This window comes from Aspergillus uvarum (genome assembly GCF_003184745.1).
Source record: "Aspergillus uvarum CBS 121591 unplaced genomic scaffold BO82scaffold_42, whole genome shotgun sequence".
Classification (NCBI taxonomy): Eukaryota; Fungi; Ascomycota; class Eurotiomycetes; order Eurotiales; family Aspergillaceae; genus Aspergillus; species Aspergillus uvarum.
The window spans coordinates 261,510-279,694 of record NW_020291339.1 but is presented as its reverse complement, the minus strand read 5'-3'; the positions used below and the strand labels follow the sequence as shown (position 1 = coordinate 279,694).

The 18,185-nt window shown below is 53.1% G+C and overlaps 6 protein-coding genes across 6 annotated transcripts; 3 read left to right on the top strand and 3 right to left on the bottom strand.

The window, feature by feature from the left end:
* Nucleotides 1–5,121: 5,121 nt before the first annotated feature.
* trm44 (tRNA (uracil) methyltransferase) lies at nucleotides 5,122–7,212 on the top strand (the record flags this gene model as incomplete). The annotated part of the gene is made up of 2 exons (XM_025633485.1): nucleotides 5,122–6,972; nucleotides 7,018–7,212. The coding sequence occupies 2 exons, from the start codon at nucleotides 5,122–5,124 to the stop codon at nucleotides 7,210–7,212; spliced, it is 2,046 nt and encodes a 681-aa protein (XP_025490071.1).
* Nucleotides 7,213–7,290: 78 nt separating this feature from the next.
* Nucleotides 7,291–9,508, bottom strand: BO82DRAFT_356070 (CorA family magnesium transporter). Its single transcript, XM_025635618.1, has 3 exons — nucleotides 8,881–9,508; nucleotides 8,194–8,822; nucleotides 7,291–8,131 (listed from the first exon to the last, which is right to left on the bottom strand). Exons 1-3 carry the CDS (start codon nucleotides 9,460–9,462, stop codon nucleotides 7,621–7,623), a joined length of 1,722 nt encoding a protein of 573 aa, XP_025490070.1. The 5' UTR covers nucleotides 9,463–9,508; the 3' UTR covers nucleotides 7,291–7,620.
* Nucleotides 9,509–10,161: 653 nt separating this feature from the next.
* BO82DRAFT_125019 (WASP family protein) lies at nucleotides 10,162–12,902 on the bottom strand. Its single transcript, XM_025629915.1, has 3 exons — nucleotides 12,877–12,902; nucleotides 12,341–12,775; nucleotides 10,162–12,274 (listed from the first exon to the last, which is right to left on the bottom strand). Exons 2-3 carry the CDS (start codon nucleotides 12,548–12,550, stop codon nucleotides 10,385–10,387), a joined length of 2,100 nt encoding a protein of 699 aa, XP_025490069.1. The 5' UTR covers nucleotides 12,551–12,775; nucleotides 12,877–12,902; the 3' UTR covers nucleotides 10,162–10,384.
* A 692-nt stretch (nucleotides 12,903–13,594) lies between these two features.
* BO82DRAFT_287829 (uncharacterized protein) lies at nucleotides 13,595–13,869 on the top strand (the record flags this gene model as incomplete). Its single annotated transcript, XM_025631594.1, has 2 exons — nucleotides 13,595–13,748; nucleotides 13,808–13,869. 2 exons carry the CDS (start codon nucleotides 13,595–13,597, stop codon nucleotides 13,867–13,869), a joined length of 216 nt encoding a protein of 71 aa, XP_025490068.1.
* Nucleotides 13,870–14,275: 406 nt separating this feature from the next.
* On the top strand, nucleotides 14,276–17,713 carry BO82DRAFT_339584 (ssDNA endodeoxyribonuclease RAD1; the record flags this gene model as incomplete). Its single annotated transcript, XM_025633484.1, has 8 exons — nucleotides 14,276–14,323; nucleotides 14,391–14,568; nucleotides 14,638–14,725; nucleotides 14,778–14,848; nucleotides 14,910–14,961; nucleotides 15,009–15,485; nucleotides 15,573–16,665; nucleotides 16,717–17,713. 8 exons carry the CDS (start codon nucleotides 14,276–14,278, stop codon nucleotides 17,632–17,634), a joined length of 2,925 nt encoding a protein of 974 aa, XP_025490067.1. The 3' UTR covers nucleotides 17,635–17,713.
* On the bottom strand, nucleotides 17,678–18,147 carry BO82DRAFT_124894 (uncharacterized protein). The gene has a single exon (XM_025629914.1). It carries the CDS (start codon nucleotides 17,973–17,975, stop codon nucleotides 17,721–17,723), a length of 255 nt encoding a protein of 84 aa, XP_025490066.1. The 5' UTR covers nucleotides 17,976–18,147; the 3' UTR covers nucleotides 17,678–17,720.
* Between the last annotated feature and the right edge of the window lie 38 nt (nucleotides 18,148–18,185).

Here is an 18,185-nt window from a genome sequence, read left to right as displayed (position 1 = left end):
ACAATTTTATTTTGATGAGACACGACTACCCACATCCACCTTGGGACCTCAAGGGTGGGTTTGGGGTCAACCATGATGCGACCAAGCGGTCATCGAAACCAGTGCAGCAGCAGCACAGCACATCCCCCCGTCATTCATAATCCACCCTGCCTGGAACCCACATCGCCGGTGGTGGTCGAGGGCAGGCCCGGGATTCGCCCGCTGCAATCGGCGACAAGGAGATTGGCCAGTTTATGACTAGGCTCTTCGGTAGAGTGTCAAGACACTGGCTAGGCTGGCTTCGGCTGCGGGCCCCTCCAACGATGGACTTGGAACAGCCAAAGTGCGCCATTGCACCAGAACTACGCAAACTACGAATGGGAACGCGGGTATGCCTCCGTTGCGGTCGCAGGAAGTGGGCGGTTCCGAATTTTATTTCAGGCGCTTTGCGCCACTAACCTGGTTCTGGTAACAAGCTAGAAACCAAGGTAAAACAGGGAGGATTGAGGATCAATATATACCCAGCTGGATCCTCGATCTTCTTTCCCCCGTCAACTTCCCAGCCTTTCTTTGAGAGATGGATGGTTGGGAAGGTGGGGAGTTCAGCTAGCACAATGCATGCATAAAAGCACCCAACTACACTTCCCAAAAAGACCCCTAAACCGAACTGTGACTACTAGATGTCCGTAGCTGAGGGAAGCTAAAGGTCTAGGCAATCAGGTGTGACCACCCAAGACCAGTCAATGCTCAAGCAAGCAACCTTCATTGAAGATCGTCAACCATCCTAAAATAGGTGACGGTGCTTCCAGACCAGACCCTGGGTGCTGCCGATTATCCAAGCTCAACTCGAAAGTGATACGAAACGGACCCTCCATGCTTAAATCTCTCGACGAGAGGCTTCGATACTCATCTCCAGGGTAGATAGATAGACAGAAAGAAAGAGCGAGAGAGAGTGTGTGTGTGAAAAGCCAATTTCGACCCTCATCTCTCAGCTTGCAGCTCATCTCCCAAAGAATCCATTTCTCCAGCAATATCATATCATCCAAGCCCATCACTCCGGCGATACTACTCCGTAGTTACTATTTGTGTTTTTTTCTAATGAGTATTTACCTCATAATCTCTCAGGGGAATTTCGCCGCTGGAACAACCGGGAAGGGGGCGGCGGTGTTTGTCGAAGGCCGGCATGCCACAGAATCTACCCGCAGTAGGGATCGACAAAAAGTCCCATACCGAGCCCGGATCCGTTAGGACCTTTCCTGTTTGCAGAACAATTTGGGGATGCAATTGAACGGCTGTCTCCGTGGCCAGCAATGCTGCATGTTGCACCTGATTCACACGGTACAATGGGGAATTTCGCCACTGACTTTTGATCATTGACATGAAACTGTGAAGGAAGAAGGTATGGATTGATAGAGTTATGGTCTCAGATTGACTTTCTAAAGTGTACTGGCTCACCGGTTAGCTCCGTCCGCCGGTTGCATCCATAAAACAACACAAATGCGCATAACATAGTGAACGTGATGGTGGCTTATTCTTGTTCAACATTGTATTCAAAATATTGAGGAGGGGTGAGAGAGGGCGCAAAAAGAAAGGAAGGCAATAAGTCTAAATTATTACATGCAGTAACATCCAGTAGACACGCCCTAATGTTCCGTCAGTCATTTGATTAACTACGGAGTACGGAGTACTATGGGTATGTATCAGATTTAGCAATTCCGATCCATCCCTTCCGCACCTTTTTCAACCCCGCGATGCCATTATTTACAGGAGAGAGAGAGGTGATCGATAGCAATGCGCTGCACCAAATCTGGCATGTGTAGAATGCACCAGAGTGCCTGAGTCTCCGAGCCTCGAAGGCAAAGACGGGGAGGGTGTCTAATACTGTATCTGTACACAGTAGTCTACTTGCTCGGAGTGGAACCCGCAGCGTCGACGGAAACCAAGGCATCTTCCTTAGCGGCAATCTAGCTCCTGCTAGCCGGGGGCCGTCGAGAACTAGAACAAATCACATTGTTCGATTACCACAAGTTAGCGGCGTATGTTTCTATCTATGGTACTGCCTCAATTGTAGTGGGTCTGGTACTTATCAAATCTTACTGGAACAAGGAAATCTCTTTTCTTCCCCCTTCCCCGTTTCAGTTTCTTCTTTTGGCCAACTTGCTTTGGCAAAAAACCAACAGAGTTAGGAAAAAGGGACAAAAGGTCGGATGAGATGCCAAGATTCCTCTCCCGGCCATCGTTATGCCTAACCTAACTTACCAAAATGTGCATCTGTCAGCAATTGAAGGATTCCTGTCTAGTGTCTACTGCCTCACTCTCCGTTACTTGCACTGCACTGTAAGTTGAATTGCCAGAATGTTTAGACGGTTGCGGGAAGAGGAAACTGTCATCTCTCATTGGCAGGGTGTCCTTGTATCGCATTCGGCCGTACAGACTCATCCCAAGGTTCTCTTTTGCATTCTTAATCTCCGGTTCTTGAGATCGTGATCATTGCCGGTGGGCCACAAGTGCCAACATATCATGCCCGGGGTTGTAGACTTCCCCTTCCGGTCTCGAACCACGGGGGTGGCAAATGATTCTAGAAGGTGATGTTCTTCATTGCGAATCTTGATTGCAATCCCCGGGAGCCAGCTCGATCGAACCCAAGGTAATGTTCGATCGACTACGACAACAACGCACATATCAACATCGGATACAACAAACTCAATTGAACGATTTGTGCTTGTCCCGATTCACTTGAGAGAGGGAATTTCAACCGTCATGGCTGCTCAAATCTGAGAAATGCTGCCTATATGCAGACTATGCTAGCGCATGCGCTGTATGCACAGACTATACCGATATTGTCTGGGTGCCTGGAAGCCTGCTGTGTATGATTCGGCAGACCGTGCGCTAGCAGGAGCATCCTACTGTAGAACTGAGATAGCCAATAAACCAGTCAAAAGTCCATTCCGCGAGTCTGAAATACTCATACTTCCCAGTATGTATGACATTTCGCAATGGACCCCTTCTCAACCAGGCTGGACCACGTACAACACATGGGAAACCAGGGCTCAATGCCCACGGCCATCACATTCAAAACCCGACTGGAAACAGTCGAACCACGGCATATCCGAGCCCGCCCCGCGATAGAGAAGGAGCCAAGGCCGGTCCAATGTGCAATGAACGGCCCAACCAGGAGAGGTTGTGGTCTGGGCTCAACTTAAACCCGACCATAGCACCTGCAGACTAAGAGCTCAGCTCGTTACAGAAGACGGCGAACACATCCATGCAGAAGATGGGGGCCCATCCAAATGCGGAACCCGCGCCAGAGCTTTGAAGTTTGAATGGCTGCGCCAATCTATTTGTAGCCGCAACCTCAAAGCGTTTCCTAGTATCACCCATGCTTATTTGGCCTTCGGGCGAATGATACACATTTAGTCCGAGATGGCCTGTGTCTCTTGTGCTGAGATTACTCTCCGCTTATTTGGATGCTGGACGTCAGCTGCTACTGCTGTCTTGGTGAGCTGTAGTGTTGCACACGATACATCGTAGCCATACACTTTTCCCGTACAATTGGGAAAGAGCTAGAAAAGCAGTCGGGTGATACGCTGATACAAACATAACATCAGTCCCGCGAAGTCCCGCGTTTGACCTGTCATATTACCTCTTGTGCCATGGTTGGACAAGGGGACGTACTTTGAAGAGGGGCCTCGAAGTACTAGAGAATTTTGATGGCTGCTGCTATGGCCCATGGATCTTCCACGGCATCGATAAACTCGCTCGTCCGGAACCAGTGTATAATTAGCGGCTATTGCCCGCGCCGCAACTAAAGACACAACGATGGGAGAAGATAAGGGATGAGCATGATAGAAGCGGCTGACCGAAGATGCAGGCCGACCACTGAGTAGATAGGATTGACAATTGTGGCGTGATACGCAGCTGCTAGTAGGTTACTAGCATTCTACCTACCGCGTCAGGTTTCTAGTTTAGACTAGCTCGAACGTGCAGACGTCATGATTGTGTCGCGAACCCCGCAAGACACGAGTACGCACACGAAGATCGACTGCGAAGCTCTCTCTCTGCCGGGGTCACGGGAAGAGTCTTTGCTTTGGGAGGGCTTTGACCCCGTTCCTCTGTGGCAGACCTCAACTCTTCATCGGCTGGTTCATTGTTTCGGCTGTATTGGCTGATGAAAGTGGTTTGTTTTCGTCGGGACGCTGACGATCATGACACAACAGCAAAGAACATCATCGCTTCGCGTGGCACATGCTGAAGCAGAAAGCAAACTGCAGATTAGTCATCCGAGGCGAAGATATGCCGTGTTCAGGGGTCAAAATTAAATAAACAAGATGTGGAAAGATGATCTTGCCGGATGCGTGGATGGGGTTATCCATGAGAGCAAATGAGAAACAATCAAAGTGAAGAGGTCTAGAAGGAGTTGACATGCTCGATCCCGGATTGTGGGTGGAGCCCTCGGATCATGGATGGATGCAAGCAGCAGATGCTCGGCTGACTCAGCGGGAGAGATGCAAACAAGGAATGCCGAATAATGGTTGCCTCGTAATCCTGGCGGTTATGGATTAACTCGGGCCGATTTGCATGACATTCCATTTGGCGAGTCAGTTGGGATTGTATAGCACGTACCGACATTATGCATGCATACACGCGAGCACCTTGATCCGACTAAGATGTTGTATTGGGATTCTAAGCTGTGCGCAGATGGAAAAGATTATTGCATGAGGATGATCAAGTGAGGGTGAATCAAGTGACTAACTTGTCAGTTATGCAGAATCTGACTAAGCGAGTCACATTGCCTTATGCAGTGTCTACGAGGAGCAATATCTGATAGAACCCAACGGAGGGGCTTGAGCCGACAAGAAATTGTGATCGTGCTATAGGCATGATTTGACTTAGCCTTAGGTCCCAGCCATTGATTTACAAGTATGTACTATGTAGACTTCAAGTTTCCCGACTTCTGTGCAATTGTACAAATGACTAATCAATATTCAAGGCAGAATTCTCCACAGTTGATAGAAACCCATCAATCTGATAGCAGGAGAACACACAAGTGATAGAGAGATCTAAATCAACACAAAGTATCTCAAGAACAAGCTTGTCTCTCGCATCTAGCCTTGTATATACGGCAGCAGGCGAGGAGCAATAATGACTCGAACCTCGCGCAAGCCACCCCGAGACCCAGCTCAGCTCTCGGGGAAACCACTGGCAGAGACCCTGGAGCCATCACCCATCTTGCATAGCGAGACAGAAGACTGGACGACCTCTCAGGATCTCAACGAACATGGCCTGTCGTTTGTGCCCGAAGTGATGCAGGATTTGACACTGTACCTGCTGGCCAACCCCAACGTCAACTCCAGCCACCTGTTTCGGGCCGATATCCTCTTCGACAGCGAGGGGATATTGCGCACCCCACGGGAGAAGGCACAGTCCTTCGCGCTCACCGGCAATGCCAATGCGGATGTCATCGCATCTACTGGAGGTCTCAATGGCGCAGAGGATGAGGCCGAGGTCGAGCCCACCTCCGCGCGCGATGTCGCCGGCTTCACCCTGACCAGGACAATTGTCCGACGCCTAGTGCCCCGGAACCCTAAGCTGGACCGGACCCTGGACCAAACCTGTCACTTCTACGAAGCAGAGACGACGGCTGGAATTGAAGGAGGCTGCAGACGCTCCCTGGTCATCTACACACCCCACATCACCAAGGAGGAGGATATCCCCTACTACCACCCCACACTGCGCTCTTTAGCCTATCTCTACGACTACAATCAGACCACCATCAACCCCAACCCCACGACCACAGAGCATCCCTCCCAAGAACAAACCCCCACCCCAACCCCAGGCCCAGGAACCCTAACTTTACACACGCTCCTCTTCCCCAACCTCCCCATCACCAACCGCCTCGAACGCACCCTACAAGCCCTCCTCAACACGCAAATCCGCCTCGCGCGGACCACCCACCTGCCCACCCCATCATCATCATCAGGCTCCTCCCCATCCATCAACCAAAAACACCTAGGCGCCAACAAAAACCCCCTCAAAGACAACATCCTCCCGCAACACCTCGTGCAGAACACCTACACGCGCCTGAAGGCCAAATACGCCAGCGACCTGTGTCAGCGATGGGTCGAAACCACCGAGCCCTCGAAGCACGTCTTCGAGGACCTCTCCATCGCCGCCTTCCTCATCGAGCTCTGGCGCAGCATGTACGGCGTCGTCCCGGAGGATGATCGCAGTCCTCCAACCACCACTAGCCCGGAATTCCCCGGCTTCGTAGACGTTGCCTGCGGCAACGGCGTCCTCGTCTACATCCTGCTGCAAGAAGGCTACTCAGGCTGGGGCTTCGACGCCCGCCGCCGCAAGACATGGGGCATCTTTCCGGAGTGGATCCAACTCCGCCTAAAGGAGGAGATCTATATCCCTGCGCCTTTCAGCGATGCAGTAGTCGGTGTTGACGCCGAACCCGAACCCTCCAGCCCTAGCTCCGGCGCCAGCCCCAGCTCCAACAACCCCTTCAACCTCAACATCCCAACACACACCGGCCACTTCCCCAAAGACACATTCATCATCTCCAACCACGCGGACGAACTGACCGTCTGGACGCCCCTGATGGCCGCGCTACTGTGCCCCGCCAACCCGTCCCCGTTCGTCGCGATCCCCTGCTGCTCGCATGCCTTGTCCGGCGCCAAGTACCGGTATCCACCGCCGAAGGGTGCGTCTACCTCCGCCAAGGACCAGGGGAAAGGGGGGCAAGAGGAGGAGGAGCAGCAGCAGCAGCAGCAGCAGCAGCAGCCCGATTCGGGGGACTTGAAGGCCCTGCGGAAGGAGAGGCAGGATGCGCAGGCGACGGAGGCGGGGTTTTTGAAGAGTATGTATGGTTCGCTGACGGCGAAGACGATGGCGGTGGCCCAGGAGGTGGGGTATGAGGTTGAGAAGACGTTGTTAAGGATCCCCAGTACGAGGAATATGGCTGTTGTTGGGGGGCGGAGGGGGACAATGGTGCGGTGGAGGGGGAGGGGAGGGGAGAGGGAGGTTGAGGCGGAGGTGGCCGGCGATGCTGGGGTGGATGATAGTGCTGGTGCTGATGCTGAAAAGGTGTTTGGGAAGATCATGGCTGCTGTGCAGCGGGATTGTGCTCGAGAGGGAGGCGTGGAAGCCGCGGCGAAGATCTGGATAGAAAGAGCGAGAGGGATCAATAAGGGTCCTGGGATGGGGAAGCAGCGTGGTGGCAGTCATTGATGGGGGGCGTTCTCGAAACTTGCACAAGAGCGTCCTATACGAGGATTGGGTTACGAGGAAATATCATACAATAGAGCTGTACAATTCTATAAGAAGTTTCTAGGAATCTATCGACGTCGATGCTGAGCTCGGCTTTGCCAAATAAATGACTGAGAAGGGAGTCCTCATACAGTGAGTGAGAAGAATCAGGAACCGAACAGTCCGATCAAAGTATTATGGAAACAAAATAAACTCCGACCATGCATTTTCTATACAATGAGCGAAGAGATATTATATGGATTTACTTGCCTTCACCGACACATCACACATTCACTATCGTCGGTATCACCATTGCTGAATTGGCGCCGTAACACGGGTATCATAAGAGACAACAATGGCGAGCCATACACCAATCGCTGAACGAAGCACTTATGCCTCCTTAGGCTCACGAGCTTCTGCCTTCGAAGTGGGATTGGCGGTCGGAGCCGAGGATGCGCGCTGCGCCGCGGCGGACCTGACAGCTGCTGCAACTGAACTGTCCCTGATGCGCTTCAGTCTCTCCGAGCGGGCTTCCCCAGGCAGACTACCCCAAACCGGATCAATGGAATCAGCTCGCCAATTTGGCCGATGGCCAATTGCTCCACTTCTCGTTGGTAGATGGACCATAGGCGAGCCGCCTGCGCCGTCTTCACCCCACATCCTGACACGCTGGAGCTTGCGCAGCTTGGCCAGCCCATACACGCAGACGACAAGTGTAATAGCGAAGCAGGTCACAGAGACCGCGCCGAAACCCAGATCCGACTCCTCGATGAAGTTCTTCAAGTTCATTCCGTACAGTGCGGAGAAAAGAGTTCCAGTCGCGAGTCCGAGTGTGCCGATGCTGAATTTTAGGTCGAGAAGCATGAGGGAGTTGCGGTTGGCGTCCAGAATAGCCTTGACACTTGACACAGAGGCAATTAGCTGTTTATCCATAACAGAACTTCAATAGCGTGTAATACTCACACTTCTTCCGTGTTGCGAATCCCTGTCACCAAGTTGCCGCTAGCCTGGACAATTTCATCGCAGACTTTATGATATGATTCCAGTAGCATCTCGACTTCCTGATGATCATCCTCCTCACGCTCGATATTCTTTTGACGCTCAGTGAGGTACATCGCAGCCAAGTCGTCGTCCGCTTCCAACAGATCATCGATAGCATCACGCACGAGTCGAGCCTTCTGCTCAAAAGTACCCAGCTTCTTCGAGTAGATCAGCAGGTGCCGCAGCTTCTCCCGATCGATATCCTCTTCCAAGGCCCGCAGAACGCGCACGACGGGTTCTCTGACGCCGTTGAACTCCTCCTCCAAGCCACTTGTGACACTGATCAACACAGCTTCGAGCGCCCGGAACTCGTAAGGTAAAGCGCCCGCGCTTTGTCCCTGTCTTTGCCGCAGCTTACCCTCCAGATCATAAACGAACAGGGACTGCATGTAGGAGTCGGTTGAGCCGTAGGCATCAAACACAAGCACACGATCGGCCTTGATCAAAACGCGGAGGTGAAGAAGATTGATAAGAATCGCGCTGGGCCGGACCAGAATGTGAGGCAGGGTTGACGAGTCGATTTTGCGCAAATCCCGTGGGAGAAGGCCATACTGGACGTGGCGGTTAATGCGATTTCCACGACATTCATGTAGCATGCATGTCACTCACCTTGGCGATCAGCTCACTCTTCTTGAACTCTCCGTTCACCAGGGTGACGTTTCCGTTGCTATCAAACTCCGTGCATCGCAGTCGCGGTTCGTTGGTAGCCTTGGCCGCCAATCCGCGCCCAAGTGTGAAGCCCGGCTCCGTGCCGTCACCGATCAATGTGGGCGGACTGCACGCATACTTGTTGCTTTCCGCAGCCTTGCTCCGCCTCCAATCAAGGAGCCTGCGGAAGAGAGGCCGGTCTTTGGTGGAAACGGCGCGCGATGGTTGCGCATTAGTAACGTGAAATGCCGGCGTTGCGAGAGGTGGAGTAAATGAGGTCCGACATCGTGCACCGCCACGGCCTCGAGCTGAGAAACTCGGTAGCGGTAATAGACTCGCCTGGAGCGGTTCTTGCGATGGTGGGGTTTCAACTCGATTGCAGTTGTTGGTGAGGTTTCGCAGTGAAGGCAAACGAAGCGGTGGACGAGTCTGGCCGCAGGCTGTTGGGTTGTTGGTGAAAAAAAGCGACTCGGACTGAGAGCGCAGAAACCGGAGGAGAGACGCCGACGGGGCTGATGATTTCAGAGACGACGGAGACGGCATTTCTGAGGCGCGTGCGACGACTTCATCAAGAACCACAAAGGCAACCGCCACTCATCCTTGGGTAGTTTCTGACCGGCGGAGATGGGCTCGACTATCTTTTTCCCGCGCCCCAAGTTGTTGCGCGCGTCCGGGCCTATAATGATCCGGCTCCTTATCCGTCGCCTATCTGAGATAAGTAAAGACTCTCTATTCCTCAACGCCTGGAAGGGACCATGATAGACAGACAATTCATTAGTGAAAGATGGGATACGCAATCACGCTTAAGAAGTCTTTTACATGGATCTATATGCTGCAGTTTGTCTTCTTTGTGTTCATGACTACTTCGGGGGAAAATGATACCTAGCCAGTGCCCCGACTGACATACGAAGATGCTTTGGGATTGTCACTCCACTTTGGTTCCCGGCTCTGATATGAACTCAGCATGAGAATTTCCTTGAAACCCTGCCCGCCTGCTCGTCTGACTGGGGCAGTGCGAGAACAGAGTGGTTGGACTGAGATGTGTTATGACGGTACAGGACGGGACTCAGGTATAACATCCAATCCATCCTAATGCTATAGAATCCCTGGCTGCCGCCCGATTGGACGCGCCATTCGTGATATGACGTCACAATACGGAAAATGTTCCTGACTACGGTAAACAATGGGCTAAGTGACAGTGGACTACAGCTACCCACTGCAGCTACTCAATACTACGTATCGTGTCTAGTCTTAATACGGCATAACGAGATGCCAGAGTCCGAATTTTTGTCTATAGAATAAAGTAGTGCAATGCGTTCAAGAAGCCACAATCTTCCGATCAGGAAGTATAGCTGCATTGCGCATGGACAGTCTTGCAAAGACACTTACCGGCCAACCGCGCAACAAGCGCAATAATCAGCAAGAAACGATATTGAGCAAAGGTATCCGGCGCGAACAAATATGCTCAATGCATTGCAACGCCAGAAGAAATCATTGGAAAGGTAGATACGACGCAGCTATCACCAATCATCATCGTCCTCCTTTTCGTCATCTGTCGATAGAAATCAGCACTGGGTATACCGCAAGGAGCGCATAGTAAAGTAGACATGTACTTACCGCTACCGCTGACTTTCTGCTTTCTCTTAGCCAGGGCGTCTTGCAAAGCTCCAGCCAAACCTCCTTGAGGCGCGCTTCCAGTACTTGGTGTGGCCGCAGCTGACTCGCTAGAGCCGGGCACAAAGGCACCACTTCGGTCTTTCTTTTCCGAATCTTTGACCCTCCGCAAGCCAGTACCTCCCTTACCTCCAGATGCTCGAATGGCAGCCATGAGGTCATTCCTACCTACATCAGGAGCAGGCAGCGGTGGGGCGGCACCACCTGGCGGGGGTGGGGGCGGAGGACCGCCAGCCCCGGGAGGGGGTGGAGGTGGAGGAGCGCCAACTCCAGGAGGGGGTGGTGGGGGTGGAGGAGCGCCAGATCCAGATGGAGGAGGGGGAGGAGGGGGAGGAGGGGGAGCAAAACCGCCTGGTGCGGGTGGCGGCGGCGGAGGGGGAGGCGGACCCGTGCTGGACGGAGGCGGGGGCGGCGGGGGAGGAGGCACGCTTGACGATGGTGGTGGTGGTGGTGGGGGAGGGGGCGGCGGAACAGCAGCACTCGTGGGTGGCGGTGGAATCGGCCGGGAGCTGGAAGGCACAGGTGGAGGAGGCGGGGGTACTGAAGCCGGACTTCTTGGAGGAGGTGGTGGGGGACCTGGGGCTGCAGCATTGGGGATTTTGGGTGGTAGTTGGGGCGGCGCCGCAGGACTCATAGTGCGCGGAGGCGGCGGCGGAGGTGCAGAAGGTAAGGGGCTGCGGCTGGGTGGTGCCGGCGGAGCAGACACCTTTCGCACTCCTTCGAACGGAGGTGGAATACCAAAGCGAGAGTGATTTTCTTCCATTGGCGTCTTTGGAGGCCGCGGGGGAGGAGGAGGGCCTGGGTTTGTGCTGGACATTGCTCGCTGACGACCAGGGGCCACGGATGCCGCTATGTGGGCAAATTTACCGGCATCCGCAATAGGTGGAGGGGCACGGAAGCGGTTTCTTGGGGGCGAAGGCTCGCGATTTGATGCAGGCGTGGCAGGTTCGTCATCGACATCAGTCCGAGTTCTGCGCGACGGAGGAGGGGGCGGAGGAGCGCCGCGCCTGCTGCCACCACTATTTCCAGTGTTCTGCGGACTGAGGGCTGCCACTTTCGGAGCTGGTGGTGCAGATGGGGGAGGCGGAGGAGGAGCCTTTCCTCGCCTCTGATCTTCAGCAATAGATGGACTGGAGTCGGAACCAGCAGCGCCCTGTTTCTGCTCAATATAGGCCTTGATAAAATCAGAATTCTCCGCTATCTGGTCCTCTGTGATTCCCATCTGCAGAAGTTCATCTAGTAGTCCCTTCCATGCGGGGTCGCTAGTATCGAAAGGCAACTCCTTACGTGGCGGGCTGGCGGCGGGCGGCGGGGGGGCGATCTGAATCGAAGGTGCAGGTGGTAGTTCCGCAGGCGTAACCATTTGAGCGTGAGACCCGGACGACGAGCGATGCCCAAGCAAGCTGCCGAACAACGATCGACCCACGCCATGTTTGCCATTGACGACTGGGGCTGGGCCCTGGCCACGAGTCGACGCAAAGGGTGTCAACCGAGTCTCTTTGCTCGCATGCTTCTCCCGCTCGTGGACCTTCTTGATGAAGGTCTTAGCCTCTTTTTCGTCGGCGAAAGAGAACCCAGCGGGGCAGTCCTCGAGTTCAAAGGTGTGGAAGAATGTGCGGTCCTGGTTATATGCGAAATTATCGTAGATCTCCTGGTCCCAGATAACTCCCCTTCCTGCAGGCTGCACCGTAGAGAATTGAATGATCAGTAAAGAGATAAATATGTCTTGGATCAGGGATGCGCTTACCGATATATCCACCAACTTAAGCCAGAAGGTCCGGCCAACTAGGTCATTTGCCAGCACGGCAGCACCTTGTAAACCAGTATAAGTCCATCTTTGAGGATCCGGATATGCAACGTAGAGGCGTGCAACAGCTACAGCAAGAATTTTGTTCGCAGGCTTGGGAACAGTCCTCCTGACGATTTCCTTGTCGGCGTCGGTAAGTATAGAAGGCATGGCGATATACCGGGAGTTTTAGACAAACAGAGCGCGCGCAGAGTTGAAATGGCGATCAGAGCGATTGTATAGTGTCTTGCGGACGCATCGCAGGTGGTTTGGTGCGATTCTAGAGGCCCAATGGATCAGGAGGGTTGTCGATCCTCAGGCACGACTGTTGGCTGATAGGGCGCGGCAGTAACGGATGTCACTGGGAGTAGGGGGTAGCTTGGATTCCCTCGGAGTCTGAAGGAGGCTGAGTGGGAAGTTAGCATGAACGGCGAAAGAAGTGAATTATTATCTGGTATGAGAGTCACTCAGAAGGACGCGCGCAGGGAGACACTGACCGCTGTTGTAAGAATCTGCCTTCAAGGTTGAATGACGGGGGCAAAGAGGTCAAGTAGCAAGAAGAGAAACGTGAGGGGAGGGGAGCCTGGGCGGAGAGAGAAAGAGGGAGGCTTAGGCGGGCGGCGGCACTGGGGATTCCGGTGGGCTGGGCCTACGACGTACGAGTATTTACCTCGATTGCTGCTACTACCCTCCATACTCTATTGGCTATGGCAATATGATAATTACTCTTGTGTTTTCTTCACACGAATGCAGTTCGTATGTCCGCATCTCTAATTCATCAACTGTCATCGAAATCGCTTCCATAGTCCGAAACCCTCCAATTTATTGTGTCCTTATCCTGAACGGGAGGTTGCCGCATTTGTCAAAGGCCATCTTAGGCAGAAATGACACAGTACAGCAGAAGACAATGACTACTAGAATGTAATTAACTTTGGTCTCTAGGCAACTTCTTATTCCTGTAGTGAGCACGCTTCAATCCAGAATCGGTCATGTGGCTGCGAGTGTGCTTACATTGTCAACTTATCAATGTCGAATTATCGAAGCCCAACCGACGTCATCGCGTGGCCTGCAACTATAGAAAAGCCCGCTTGTCTCTGCCCGCCTCTCTCGCTGCAACCATTGTCAAGAATTCCCCAGAATCATCATCCAGCCGCTCTCTATCCTCACTATACATCTATTCATCACTAAGTCAAGATAAACACGTTACTCATCGCAATGCCTGTCATCCCCGAGCCTGCTAGCTTCCCTACTGCCCACGGCAGTAACAAAGATAGCCCTTCCAACTCCTCGGAGCAGAGAGACCCTGGCCAGGATACAAAGAAAGCCTCGATGCTCGATCATCTGTCAAAGGGCCCTCAGATCCCGGACAGTGAGTTTGGAGATTTCCTACTGGTGAACTGTTCTTCTCATTGACCCTGCTATCTTTAGACATGCCACCCAAAGCAACAAAGGAAGAGATTGAGGCGCGTAAGAAGGAGCTGAACCAGTGAAGGTGCCGGACATATTAGATGGTCGGCCTGCTTTCATACTGTGTATTAATCATGAGAATTACGTATGTTGTTTGATAAATGAATTCTTATTTGATATTGCGATTGCGGGGATATATTTACTTGGCGCGGACTGCAAGATGATACTGGCATACCACTGTGCTTCACTTTCACCATTCTGTGAAACCCGTAGTTAGACGTTGTCAGTCGTTCCTATCATTTCTTCTCATAGAAATAGCACACCAACCCTATTGCATTAGTATACCTCATCTGCCCTGCTTCTGCCTGCAACCCGTTGCAGGAGTGTCCCAAAAAGGAATCATTACATCATGATGCACGTGACCCCGCGTTCACTTTGCTCCTCACAGCGCGATGCGAGGCTGTCTTTTGTCGCGTCAAGAGTTTCCTCATGCCGCCTGAACGAGCCAATGTCCCGGTGAAGCTGTCCCTGCCTCTAGTAAGTGCTCCGATATCTCCCTCCTCTGACTGAACATGCCAGGGACTCGCTAACAGGAGGAAATCAGCAATATCAGCAGGACATCTTCACCGAACTGCGCGCGGAGGATGAATTGGTGGTTCTTGCTCGAGGCCTCGGCCTCCTCCGGCTAGTGACCAACCTACTTCATTTCTATGATGCGGCCGGAAACAACCTTGTATTGGTCGTTGGTGCTGATGATCGAGAGAATGAGTGGATTGGAGAGGGTGCGCAGCCTGATCGCAGTTCCAATCTATGACGGCAATCCTCGGAAAGTGACTGACCACAGCTTGCAGCGCTTGCGGAACACTATGCCGTCAGTAAAACGCCTCTGGCCAGGGGTCTCAAGGTGATCAATACTGACAGAGCCACGGTTTCGTTGAGGTAGGTCACGGTCGGTCCACGCTCATTGTATTTCGTGCTAGACGTCGTACAGAGAGAAGCTATATGCCGCGGGTGGTATTCTGAGTGTGACATCCAGAATACTAGTGGTGGACTTTCTGTCCAGTAAGTAAAACACGTTGTATGCTTGCAAGGGTGTTGACCTCTGATTGAACGCCTTTACCAGAGCTCCTCGACCCTTCGAAAGTGACGGGCATGGTTGTGCTCCATGCCGACAAGTAAGCCACCAACTACCGAATGCATTCCGAATACTGATGAGGTGTAGAATTCTTGCGACTTCCCTCGAAGCTTTTATCCTTCGTGTATATAGAGAAGCGAACAAGACCGGATTCCTCAAAGCGTTCTCGGACTCTCCCGAGCCGTTCACAACCGGCTTTGCTCCATTGGCCACCTCCATGCGGAATCTCTTTCTCCGCAAAGCATCGCTATGGCCGCGCTTCCATGTCACAGTTGCAGAGTCCTTGGAAGGCCATAGAAAAGCCGAGGTGATCGAGCTTGAGGTACCGATGAGTGACAAGATGCGGGACATACAAAATGCGGTCCTTGAGTGTGTGGAAATTTGCATCGGAGAGCTAAAGAAGGCGAATACTGGGCTTGATATCGCAGACTGGACCCTGGACAGTGCTTTGCATCGAAGCTTTGACATTGCAATCAGGCGCCAGCTTGACCCGATGTGGCATCGGGTGAGCTTCAGAACCAGGCAAATTGTCAGCGACTTGTCGGATCTGCGTTCCATTCTCCAGTATGTTCACTTCTTCAGTCTATGAAGTCTGCCCCCACTGCAATGAACGTGTCGACTATCCATTTTCGATCGCTGACTGACCATCAGTGCCTTGCTTACCTATGATGCCGTTTCGTTTCTCAAATTTCTCGATCTCATTGTGACCGCCCATACTCCGCCTCCCGGCTCTACAAGGCACAATTACTCCCCCTGGCTCTTCCTTGACGCTGCTGATGTGCTATTTCAAACGGCTAAGGCGAGGGTTTATCAAGGCAAAATAAGTAGTGAGGTGGCTCGCTCATCATTGACTTCGTTTCCTACTACCTTGCAACCGGTTCTAGAAGAACAGCCGAAGTGGGAGGTCGTGGCAGAAGTGCTTGAGGAGATTGAGACTGATGCATATCTGAATCCCTCAAATGTTGACGAATCAAACAGCACCGTGTTGATTATGTGCAACGACCAGCGAACCTGCCGTCAGCTTCGTGAATACCTTGCAACAATGCATGCTCATGTCGGGGACAGGAAGCGGGAGAGCTCTGACCCTGGTGATGCTGTGGGTGGAAAGAAAGGCTCAGCTGAAGTTATGTTGCGCCGAAGGCTACGAGAATACCTAGACTGGAAGGCCTCTTTATCCAACGTTAGCAAGAATCTCTCCTCCAAACCACCCAATGAAGACTACAATGGCGCAACGAGCACGCCTGCACCGGGGACTGTGAATCCCAGAGCACCCGCGAACAAACGACGTCGCGTTCGTGGTGGAGGGGCAGCAGCAGGCCCCGGACGAGCGCCCAATGCCGGCATTCAGGTGGAGGTGGAACCTTCGGGCCAAGTCACGGCACTCTTGGATGAAATAAAGCCTACAGAAGTCGAGGAAACTCAGAAGGAGGAGATACTTGTGGAGGACTTGGACGACATGGATGACTATTACGAACTATATGATATGAACGATTTGATTATGATACACCCTTATGATGGCGACATGGACGAGCACATTCTCGAGGAGGTTCGTCCACGGTACATCATCATGTACGAACCGGACCCTGCATTCATCCGACGAGTTGAGGTCTACCGGAGCTCTCATGTGGGCAGAAACGTGCGCGTGTATTTTGTCTACTATGGAGGTTCGGTGGAAGAGCAGCGGTACCTGAGTGCCGTGCGACGGGAGAAGGACTCGTTTACGAAGCTGATCAAGGAGAAGGGCGTACGTATCTCTTGCACCTTTCAACGCACCATTTACTAACGATATTTATAGAGCATGGCCGTGACTATCGTCCACGATAAAAGCCTGGAGGACCCCCAGGAGCAGTTCCTTCGGACCGTAAACACTCGCATCGCAGGAGGCGGGCGACTCGCCGCAACGGCCTCACCACCCCGGGTCGTGGTCGACGTCCGGGAGTTCAGAAGCGCGCTGCCGTCCCTCCTGCACGGAAACAACATGATCGTGATCCCCTGCCAGCTGACCGTGGGCGACTACATCCTCACGCCGGACATCTGCGTCGAGCGCAAGTCCATCCGCGACCTGATCACTTCCTTGCGCAACGGCCGTCTCTACAACCAGGCGGAGACGATGCTCCAGCACTACAAGAACCCCTTCCTGCTCATCGAGTTCGACCAGAACAAGTCCTTCACCTTCGACGCCTTCGCGTCCGCGACCACGCCGGGGACCTCCTTCATGACGGACTTCGGCTTCTCATCCTCCGGGACCAGCACCCTCTCCACGAACAGCTCCCTGGTCAACCCCTCCAGCCCCAAGTCGGCACAGCATCTGCTCGTCCTCCTCACCCTGACGTTCCCCAAGCTGCGGATCATCTGGTCCTCCTCCCCCTACCAGACCGCGGAAATCTTCGCCGAGCTGAAGAAGAACAACCCGGAGCCGGACCCGATCCGCGCCGTGCAGATCGGCCTCGACATGGATCTCGTCTCCTCGTCCCATCCGGGCGACATCATGGCCGCGGCGGGCATCGAGCACCGGACCTTTAATCTCCTGCCTCAGGACATGCTCCGAGCTGTGCCCGGGGTGAGCCCCAATGTTCTCGAGCGGCTGATCCTGGAAACGGAGAACATCCATGAGGTCGCGAATATGAGTGTGGAGCAGCTGGACCCTCTCGTGGGGATCGAGGCTGCCCGCAAGATAGTCGGTTTTTTTCGGAAGAGCGTGTTTGAGGATTAGCTAAGACGCATGCAGTACCATTATGCACATCATGAGTGTCTTCATCAGTCGTATTTGTGTAAGTGAAGCGGTATGAAAGGGATAAACTACAAGTCTACGTATCGTATGAAGTTTGCTTTGGTAGTAAATTTTAATATTCGTAACCTTTTCATAACTCTATCATCCGGGTTTTCAAAAGTGAAAAACAAAGGAGCGAATTTTGAAGAAGGCAAAACCAGGGAACAGAAAAAGAAAATCGTCAACACACAAAGCCAGGCCGCACGCAGCCCGTCTTTTTTTCGGTACGTATTGCGACCCACTCCTCCGTAGACAACCCGAAGGCAGCTCAACTGATGGATCATGATCTGGCGAACCAAGAAGACCCAACCGAGATAACCCGCAGGTCGATCCCTGCCGATGATTCATACCCTATATTGCGAAAGGCCACACGCAAGATTGAGGCGAGCGCATGTAGCGAAGCGGGTGAGAAAAGGCGCCGCTGCTGCCTTCATCCATTCCTCCAGAGACCTTCCCGGGGAGAAAAGAGCCGGATGGCGCAGGGTAAGTAGGGC

What these genes read in the sequence shown, in the direction of transcription:
- BO82DRAFT_356070 (XM_025635618.1), bottom strand. Translation starts at nt 9,462, where the DNA reads ATGCCGTCTCCGTCGTCTCTGAAATCATCAGCCCCGTCGGCGTCTCTC. An exon ending in AGAGTGAGCTGATCGCCAAG is followed by an intron (nt 8,823 to 8,880) that starts GTGAGTGACATG and finishes CGCCACGTCCAG; the next exon opens with TATGGCCTTCTCCCACGGGA. An exon ending in ATTCGCAACACGGAAGAAGT is followed by an intron (nt 8,132 to 8,193) that starts GTGAGTATTACA and finishes CTCTGTGTCAAG; the next exon opens with TGTCAAGGCTATTCTGGACG.
- BO82DRAFT_125019 (XM_025629915.1), bottom strand. Translation starts at nt 12,550, where the DNA reads ATGCCTTCTATACTTACCGACGCCGACAAGGAAATCGTCAGGAGGACT. An exon ending in TTAAGTTGGTGGATATATCG is followed by an intron (nt 12,275 to 12,340) that starts GTAAGCGCATCC and finishes TCTACGGTGCAG; the next exon opens with CCTGCAGGAAGGGGAGTTAT.
- BO82DRAFT_124894 (XM_025629914.1), bottom strand. Translation starts at nt 17,975, where the DNA reads ATGATCCATCAGTTGAGCTGCCTTCGGGTTGTCTACGGAGGAGTGGGT.